The 10,328-nt window shown below is 41.2% G+C and overlaps 1 protein-coding gene across 1 annotated transcript; it reads left to right on the plus strand.

Moving 5' to 3' along the window:
• The first annotated feature begins 1,215 nt into the window (after positions 1-1,215).
• zgc:103759 (U8 snoRNA-decapping enzyme) lies at positions 1,216-6,861 on the plus strand. The gene is made up of 4 exons (XM_017712707.2): positions 1,216-1,498; positions 3,118-3,158; positions 3,264-3,489; positions 6,241-6,861. Exons 1-4 carry the CDS (start codon positions 1,358-1,360, stop codon positions 6,445-6,447), a joined length of 615 nt encoding a protein of 204 aa, XP_017568196.1. The 5' UTR covers positions 1,216-1,357; the 3' UTR covers positions 6,448-6,861.
• Positions 6,862-10,328: the final 3,467 nt, after the last annotated feature.

Below are 10,328 nucleotides of genomic sequence, written 5' to 3' on the forward strand. Positions count from 1 at the left end.
GCCTACTCTTCAGCTCTTGAAGTCCTAACCAATAGGAGAACTCACTTAGCAATATCTACCTAGATACCACAGAAAAAACAAACTCCGACTGGCCAACAGTTTTCCGCTCACAGTTTCAAGGTTGAACCCTTTTGTTTCCATCCAAAACTTAACAATGAAACAAGAGTAGTACTGCAGTACTCGCAGGGTTTGAATACAAGCATGATTCTATTGAATAATAATGAACTAAACATTACAGACAAGCTTTTTTTAGTTCCCAGAAATCATTAACTGTCTCTGATGGCCTCAAAGGCCCTGAGGGTTTCCCTCTGTCTAAATCAGGGGTGCTCAATCCTGGTCCTGGAGATTTACCATCCTGGAGAGTTCAGATCCAGCACACCCATCACTAATGGTCAGATACCCCTGAAAGGTGTGGATTAGAGGTAGAGCCAAACTCTGCAGGGTGGTACATCTCCAGGATCACCATCAGGCACCCCTTTTTTCTGTCACAGTCCAGCTCTCTGTCACCATCTGCTGGTCAGATATGTCCAAGCAAACAGTCTAACTGGATTCAAAGTCCCTCCTCTCAGAGGCACACAGTGTTTTTGAAAGTCAGATCAATAAAACAGCACAATAAATAATTTGGATTTTTAATTTAAATACATTTTAAGATTTATTATTATTATTATTATTGTTGTTGTTGTAAGCCAAATGGTAGCACATGAAAAATATATCCATCCATCCATCCATCCATCCATCCATCCATCCATCCATCCATCCATCCGGTTCTCCGTCAGGGTCGGGGATGCTGGAGCCTATCCCAGCAGTCATCGGGCGGAAGGCAGGATACACCCTGGACAATATATATAAAATATATTTTAATATATATATATAATATATAATATAAAATATAAAATATTTTTTAAATATAAAATATTCTGCATACAAGCATTTTCTATCAGTTTACTTACTTTATATTAAATTGTGTTGATATAACACATTTTATTAATGTGCAATCGACTGACTGACCGACTGATACATTTGATTTTAAAATTTCATGTGATTTCGGTGACACTGCTCATATTCATTGATGGATTTCTGAATCTGATTGAAATATTCAGAGTGATTTATGACCGTATGCAGGTGAAATGCTGTGTCGTGCTGGCCAGTTTTCTATGGGACTTTTGTGTGCGTGTTGCTCTCTCTGCTACAGGCTCTAGGACTAGTATTTTGAAATGCGGTGCTAATTCGCCACCGAAGATAGTTCCCGCTGTTGCTGGCTGCCTCTCCCTGTTTCCCTACGCACACGTTTACAGTGGCTTCTCTTCAGTCGCACCTAATCAACTTTAATAACTCACTGTGGGGGCTCAGTGTGTAAATGGAAGAAATGGAGGGGCAGGAGATCAGCAGAGAGGAGGCGCTGTCCCGGGTGGGCTACAAACACGCCTGTCATATCCTTCTCCATGCCGACACCAGAGCTAAACTCTTCGGCAAAATCCCCATTAAACACGTAGTGCTGGTAAGACGGTCCTCACTGCGGCTCACCGACCCAGTGCTCTCTAACAAACAACCAGGCCGGTTGACCGGCTGTGTACTACGCCTGTGTGTGACTGCTGGTTCCCAGAATGTTCTTAATGTCACGCCGGTCCACCTTAAATGACACATGTAACGCCAAATTACAGGCGCTAGCGTGAGACCGCTGCACCATTTAAGGTGGAACGGAAAATTGGAAGTAGACGCTGGCGATTATGCTTCGTTCCATTTGCATTCCCAGTCTATTCTGTGTAAAGCAGCCTGATGGCAGTAGAACGATGGTGGTAGTTGGTTGGGAGTGTTGGGGTCAGATTTGCTCATCATATCCTATGAAATAAATACTAGATTCATGGCACAATATACAAAATTTGGGGAGAGTTCCAGTGATTTTTACCAACGCCTGCTTAAGTGGTCACGATATAAACAATGTAAATCAAAGTGGTCTGATCTGAAATTCTCTTTTCTAGAGAAATTTATGTGGCCAGAATTGGTCACAGTGGTGGTCTTAGGAACCAGACATTTGTAGAGTGTAATCCCTCTAAAAGTTACTTAACAGGAAGTTATTACAGGCAGTGGTTGTAAATATGATGCCTAATGATCAGAGGTGGATGAAGTACACAAACCATGTAGTTGAGTTAAAGTAGAGATACCTAAGGTAAAATATTCCTCCAGTAAAAGTAGAAGTTCCTCCCTTTAGACCTCCACTTGAGTAAAAGTACAAACATATTTGCCTTCAAATGTACTTAAGTATCTAAAGTAAAAGTACTAAAAGAGTAATTCTGGCTCTGATGTCCTGTTATCATTTTTATAACAAGACTCGCTTCATGAACTCATTTCAGGTGAAAGTCCTTCAGCCAACAGGTCAAAACCAGCTCTAAACAAAGTGACCGCTGTGCCCTGATTGGTGTTCTGGCTTTGCGCTTCTTTTGTTTAGACATGTTACGTTTTTATACACAGAAACCAAAAGGAACAACAGATTTCTCAAAATGTAGTGGAGTAAAAAGTCAGATATTAGACTCTGAAATGTAGCGGAGTGAAAGGAAAAAGTCGCCCAAAATGGAAAAACTTAAGTAAAGTACAGATAAACAAAAAAGTACTTAAGTACAGTAACGAATTATATTTACTTAGTTACTGTCCACCACTGCTAATGATATTGAGGCATTTATTTATAATAGTTTATAATGGAGAGGTTTATAATAAAAATGTACAACCTTATGATATGTATGTGATATAGGTATATCACTGTTGTCGGAACAAAACCGTGTATCTCCAAATTGGTAACTTCACAGGACAAGAAATAAAGCTAATTTACTTTTAATGTAAGTCAATGGAACCAGACATCTTTCCAAGTCATGTTGGGCCGTTTCTTAGACTACTCTGAATGACATTAATATCTCAACAACGGGATGATGCATAAAATGTATAAAATCAGTGGAACTCCTGTTTTAACTGCACAGAAGCAAATCTGCACAGATTAGCAGGTTGTCGAATCATTTCCACAAAAATGCCTTTTGTATGTAATGGATTACAGTATAACCTTCTTTAAACCCACACCCAACATTTTAAAGTAATGAGTAAAGAAAAAAATTCTGATCATTTTTTCAGATGCAGATGCGATTTGACGGTTTGCTTGGCTTCCCTGGAGGGTGAGTTCTTCTATGTGTGATAATCCAATGCACTTTAAACTTTCTGAACATCACTGAAACAGCCTGCTGATAGGCCCCATGTCTGCTGTGTGGTCTGTGCTCTAGATTAGTAAAGCCATCAGAGGAGAGTCTGGAATCAGGACTGAGCAGAGAGCTCCAGGAGGAGGTGGGTGTTGCAGTGCCAGTGACCGTGGAAGACTACGTGTCCTCTCGCCTCGCTCCATCCCCTCCCCAACTCATCACCCACTTCTATACCAAGAAGATGTCAGAGCCTGAGCTGGTAGAGATAGAGAAAGCTGCAGTAGCTAATGCTGTGGACCATGGCTTGGAGGTAAAGAGGTGTGCTCATACTCGTGCTGAGTTGCCGGTTTATTGTGTATATCATGTTTGCACATACATTCATTGGCTATTTTATGTGGTTCACCTAATTTTTATAGGTGTACTTTGTAGGTGTACGATGACGAATCACATCCATGTGCACACAATAGGCCAACTAAGTGTCTAAGAGACAGAAGCCAAAACATTTACATGAATTAAGAGCGAGAACTGGCCCATTTATGGTCCCATTTTCTTGTGAGGCACCCTTTCAGCTTGTACATATGGCTTTTTCTGCCTTTTAAATAAAAAAAAAAACACACTTTTTAAAAGTTAAACACAATAAAGCTGTCACTGCAGCAGTGCTGTGATGATTAATAAATACTGTACATCCAAATACGTCATGGGGCTAGTTTCATGGACGTAAATTAAGCGTAATCTTGGACTTTTTAGTGGTGACAACATGTAATCTTAGTCTAAATCCAGTTCTGGAACACAAGACCAAAATGTCTGTCCCTTAAAACATTTAACACCACCCCCCCAAAACCCCCCACTCATGTTTTGGTGTCATAAAGCTGTCATCACACATGTGGTTTAACAGAAAATGCTGCAAAATCTTGCACTAAGCTTTAGTTGACCAAGGCCTTAGTTAGACCGTGACAATCAGCCGATAATCAGCCCAGCCCATGATCGTACAGGATTAGTTTTGCACGCGGAGGTGAGGTTATATCATTTGACCGTTGTTTCTCATAATTTCTGACTCAGTAAAGATTCTGGCACTTTTTACCGTCTGTAAAATGAGTGGTAGAACTAACCCCAGGTTGTATTAATCCTGTGTCAGTCAACACGTCAATAAAAATGCTATCATTTCTTGTGGAAAAGGTTTCTTAAGTTTGGAGGCATTTAAAGAAGGGTTTACGCATGTTCTGATATGTTAGGGTAAAGGGAAAAACTTTTAAATGAAATGTTTTTAACATGTTGACTACTGTTTTCTGCTGTGAAGGCTGTGGGTAATTTAAATAGCTTCATCTCTATGACTTGTAATGAGATTTCTTATCCAATGTGAATTGATCATAAACATTAAAGGTGTTCTCTGGTGAGTGTGTATTAGCTAGATTAACAGTCTAGACAAATACTGAACCACTGGTGTGCCTGTAAACACCAGTGTATCCCATTTGTTGCTGCGCCATTGGTCAGCCACCATCTTCCACATAAATCAATGGAAAGGGACCAGGGTAGGACCTTCACTGACCAGATGTTATACGGATGTGGCAGGTCGGTGTGTGTTGCTCTGGTATAGCTTCCATGCTGACGTTTTTACATGCCTCAATGCCAGGTTGAGAATAGTCTTAGAAGATGATTAACACGAAGTGTATTCCTTACATTCTTTATGTTCTTTAAAGCCTGAGGGAACCTAAATCCAAGTAGGTTAATCTTGCTCTTGTGAGCTCACAGTATGAGCTCACATGTACAAATTATGTTCTGTAATTAACTTTACAGTGTTCACTAAATGGTTCATGTATTTAGCTAAAATTCTCCTCTTTCGATGTAAACTGAGTATTGTTTATATAACATCGTTACATAAAATGAGGCTAATATTTTATCGGCTGGACACAGAAGGCATAGTCTACGCCACCACCTGTATACGCCACCACCTGTCGAGCCCGTTTCACTTATTTCTTCTCTCTTATGCTGTGTTTATTTCTGCTTCAGTGGTGTAGCAGACTGAGTGTGTTGGACCCTGCTTATCAGAATATTAGGATCATGGCCAGGCACTTCTCAGATAGGCCTAATAAGTGTTTTTTAAGCTGTGTTTTAATAATATATATTATGTTTCATCATCCAAACATTGCTGGATGTTTAATATAACACTCAGTTTTAGTACTGTTCAAATTGTTTTAGTATTTTACACACCTGAGACTTGAACTGTGTACCACACCAAGTTAGGAGTGTCTTCCAGGGGTGTAAATCTTGAGACACCTCACAGTTTAATATGATTTTGATGCAGTGTGCCAGGATTTGATTCTTTATGCATGTCAATTTTTTATTTTATAACCTACATCATGCTTTTTGCCTATATTTGTATATAGTATTGTAGCTTAGTTGATTTTTGAATGTAGCCCACTTACAGTGCCTGTATAAAAGTCAGATTATGACTGTGCATTGATGCGGAATATTTACATTTTTGCCTCAAAGAATGATTTTTCTCACCTGTAGTGTCTAATAGAGTAACCAGTAAGGGTACACAGTGTTGGTTGGTACCACTGTCGCCCAGTCAGATTACATGTTTTGTTGGTTTTCTAAGTAAAAATAAGTTAACACATCATCTACAGAGAACTTAATTAAATGTGTCATTTGTCTGCACATTTTAGTGCACAATTTGTGTTTATTTGCTGAATTTAACATATTAGGGAAAAATAAAATATAAAATGTGCCAAAACTTTTACACAAGCCACATTTTACGTTTATGTTAAATTCAGAAAATAAACAGCAATTGTGCAATAAAGTGTGCAGAACTGTCGTCTCTGAGAGGATGAGTTTGCTTAGTTTCACTTTTAAAAAAAAAAAATCAACAAAGCGTCATTTCACCGGGGTGCCCAAACTTTTGCATACAACTGTATATGGTAGGTCTACCTAATAAACTGGCAACTCAGTGTAGATCTTATTTGCAGTTATCTTTGCAACATCATCTCTAGCCAGAGTAACCCAGTATTGTGTGTGTGTGTGTGTGCGTGTGTGTGTGTGTGTGTGTGTGCGCGTCCTCCAGGTGTTGGGCATGGTTCGTGTCCCTCTCTACACCCTCAGGAACGGTGGTGGTCTTCCCTGGTTCCTGTCTCACTCCTTCATCAGTAACTCACGGGCTCAGCTGTTGGGGGCCTTGCAGCGCTTGAGACTGGTGCCCCAGGGGGCTCTGGATGAGGCAGTCAAACAGGCAGAGCACATGAGACATGCACGCAAAGCCGATCCTCACTGACCTCGGCTTTGCTGGCCCTGTGGTCCCATGCGCCACTGCGATCAAAGTGAGCAGAGCCGACACAATCTCCTAGACCCTGGCAGGAGACGCGATGGGCCTTACACCCTGGGGTCTTCTTAAACCTTCTCTGCTACCGCAATAACATACTCAATGGGAGAAATCTCCTCGATGCAGATAGATGTGCCGTCCCCCGAACGGTCAGAGCTTGTTAATTTGGGCACGTGTAAATGTGATGTGTTCACACCTGTGAAATTAGTATAATTTGTACATCTGTGTGGGCGTTCAGCTCGGATAGATGATTGTGGGAAATGAAACAGCCTGCAATGAAAAGAAAAAATCCTTTTGTTTGAGAATGATAATGAGATGCGCTTAATGTCTGCTCCAATATAAGCATAATTAAATGAAACTCCCGGGCTGGTGTTTTTAATGATTTGCTTCATGACTGGAAGGTTAAGAGAATAGCTTCAGATATGGATGCAGAAATAACTTTACTTATTCTTTATAGGTTTTGTTCTTCTATGTGTGTATAATTAACCACTTAACTTCAATTTGAACTGAAGTAACCTCTCCATGTTAAAGACTCTGTTAAGCCCCAGGAGAGGGGACTTTAGTCAAGGTCATTTCTTGGTTGCAGTTTTCAGAACTGGCCACAGAGTTGTGCTGTTTTTGCACATCTCTGAGTAGTACCCAGTGAATAGTGTCGAAATGCACTGTACACTGGTCAGCCATAACACAACAAAAGCCACCTTCAACCGTTGTCCATTTTATCAGCTCCACTTACTCTACAGGAGCCCTTTGTAGTTCTATTACAGACTGTAGTCCATCTGTTTCTCTGCATACTTTGTTAGCCTCCTTTTACTGTGTTCTTCAGTGGTCAGGACCCCCATGGACCCTCCCAGGCCAGGTCCTATTTGGGTGGTGGATCATTCTCAGCAATGCAGTGGAACTGACGTGGTGGTGATGTGTTAGTGTGTTGCGCTGATCTTAGTGGATCAGACACAGCAGTGCTGCTGGAGTTTTTAAACACATCAGTGTCACTGCTGGGCTGAGAATAGTCCACCAACCAAAAATATCCAGCCAACAGCAGCTGTGACCACTGATGAAGGACTAGAGGATGAGTAACACAAATCATGCAGTTACTGTCTCCTACAGGGTGGACCAACAAGGTAGGTGTGTCTCATAGGCTATGTTTATGTTTATGGGCAGTCGTGCGCTGGAGGTTAGGGAACTGGCCCTGTGACAGTGCTGACAGTTCATGACTGAGGTGTCCTTGAGCAAGACGCCTAACCCCCAATTGCTGCCCGGGTGCTGTGGATAGGGCTGCCCACCTCTCCGGGCAAGTGTGCGCAGTGCCCCCTGGTGTGTGTGCTCACTAGTGTGTATGTAGTGTTTCATTTCACGGATGGGTTAAATGCGGAGGTGGAATTTCCCCGTTTGTGGGATTAAAAAGTGTCACTGAAACTTTACACAGCAGGTAAAAATGGCCCAAATCTGATGTTTTTCTTCATATGTGACAAAGATGTGTCATTTGTGTGGCAGTGTGAACAGCAAGAAATGCAGTGAATCTGACATTTTCAATTGCGATTTGAGACGCTTTCAGTGGCACTGAAATCTGATCCGTATCCGATCTGCGGCAATGCGAATCAGTCTGAACAGCCAGATCCGAATTCATGCGACGTTTACGTCATTTGTCATCATTTCACGCTGCTGAGACTCATAAACATACAGCCTGATGTTTCTGTACAAAAATTAGAGGAGACTCATCGCAGCCGCTCCGTGTTTGTAGAGGTTTTGAACGAAGTGGCCGAGCGCGGCCGGAGGAGCCCGAGGCCGCAATGCCAGAAACAGTTTAAAGAACCCGAGAACACGAACCAAAGAAGTGGCCGTGAACGAATAACGCGCCCTTTTTACAGTGAACTCGAACACATTGTCCAGCTGTCAACCACTGGAACTTCATAATCGCTCCTGTAATGCTGGCGAAGACGAAACCGGGAGCCAAGTGAAGTATCTGTCACATACAGATCACATTTAAAAGAGAGTGTGAACAGGCAAACAAAAAATCGGATTTGGTGGAAAAATCGGATTTGGGCCACTTTTACCTGCTGTGTAAACGTAGCAATAGAGTGAATAGTGTCATTCTTGGCCACAGCTGTGACAGAATCAAACCTTACATCACGGTTGCAACAGTTAGACCCAGTTAACTACAGAAGAAACATGGGTGAAAATAAAGGGATACACAGCTCAGGGACGCTGGCTAATTTGGCATCCGAGTTGAGCCAGAATTAGCTAATGAACGAATATCCGCTTAACTGCAAGTAGGGAAGGGTCAGGAAATAACGGCCAACGAAAGAAAACTGTAGCTAACTACTGCAGGGCTAAAGTCTTATCGTTTAGGTGATAAGGGGCACAAAATCAGTAGCACAAAAATTTAGTAGTGAGCAGAGGAATATGTTTAAAAATTCTGTTATTCAGAAAATGTACGGCAATGTAAAACTGAAACGTTACTAACTAGCTGACTAAACTAGTAACGTTAGCTACAGCGCTGGATACCCGAATGGCTTTGACTAAAAACAGGCCTCAGTGGACGATGTCACAACACATTAGTTTGTCAGGGAAATATATTTCCACTGTTTTAGGACACCCCTGCGACCCAGAAGGATAAGCGGCTGTGTGTGTGTGTGTGTGTGTGTGACCCAGCTAACATTAGCTAGAGTAGCTAGCTAGCATAGCTAGGTTAGCGATAAAGTCGTGCTGCTACTTTCTCAACACATCATTGGCAACAGCTCATGGTTAGGTACTTGTGCCTTGGAGCGGCAACGTGTAACACCAGCAAAACCGTTGTATAGTCTTATAACAAGATTACCGTTAAAATATATATTTTATGAAAAATATATTTTCTACTGTGACGAAACGGGACGAGTATCCGAATAGTGATTTCAGTGTTCACCTCAAACGGTTAACCATCTACTCGATTAGATGTGCACATTCATAATAAACAGTGAACCATGTTAAAAAACAGAAGCACTGTGCTACGTATAATAGCGGAAATGTTGCAGGTAGACTTTATTGGGTTATAATGTTCTAGCATGCTCAAAACCTTGGACAAAGTCAAGCTATTTGAAGAAACGTATTGGTGAACAGCACATCTGAGCCTTTGTGCTATCCCACTGGTTACAGTTGTGACTGTAAGCACGATAGCCAGAAATGCAACAGTACAGTCCTGTTAGATTATCAGTCATAGACGCTTTAAAGATGATATGTTCCAAATGGCTGCATTATAACTTGTTTTTATGTCTTCTTTTTTTAAACTTTGATGCTGACATCATCGTTCTCAGGTGTATGCTTGAAGTAAATGGCTTTGGCCTGGTTGTACCAATCATGAAAATGTTCATATGAAATCAGGAAAGCCTATAGTTTGTTATAGTATGTCTTAGAGAAAAAAAAAATTATTTAATGGGATTAATGGGATGATTATTATTAGGTGCCATCAAGTCGACTCCGTTGAATCCTGGCAATCATATGACTAGTGTTTCTCCAGAATTTGTCTCTTCTGTTTGGGTCTTCAGGCTCCTTAATGGCTTGTTCTTGATTCCTGTAATTGTATCCATCTATCTTGTGGCTGGCTGTCCTCTTCCTCTTTCACTTTCAGCTGTTATAAGCGTAATTGGCTTTTCCAAAGAATTGGTTCTTCTCATATTATGCCCAAAATAGGAGAGCTTCAATCTTTGAGTGAGAGGCATGATTTGGTCAAGCATCCATTTGTTTGGGTTTTTTTTTCTCAGTGACCTAGGATAATCTCAAAAGTCTTTACCAACACTAAAGTTCAACGGAATGATAGTTTTCCCAGTCTCACTTTTTTACTGTCCAGCTTTTGCAGTCAT

This window comes from Pygocentrus nattereri, chromosome 9 (assembly GCF_015220715.1).
Source record: "Pygocentrus nattereri isolate fPygNat1 chromosome 9, fPygNat1.pri, whole genome shotgun sequence".
Lineage (NCBI taxonomy): Eukaryota > Metazoa > Chordata > Actinopteri > Characiformes > Serrasalmidae > Pygocentrus > Pygocentrus nattereri.

Excerpts from the sequence above, each read along its gene's own strand:
- zgc:103759 (XM_017712707.2), top strand. The coding sequence starts at position 1,358 with ATGGAAGAAATGGAGGGGCAGGAGATCAGCAGAGAGGAGGCGCTGTCC. Across the intron at positions 1,499-3,117 it reads CCATTAAACACGTAGTGCTG|ATGCAGATGCGATTTGACGG; the intron begins GTAAGACGGTCC and ends TCATTTTTTCAG. Across the intron at positions 3,159-3,263 it reads TTGCTTGGCTTCCCTGGAGG|ATTAGTAAAGCCATCAGAGG; the intron begins GTGAGTTCTTCT and ends TCTGTGCTCTAG.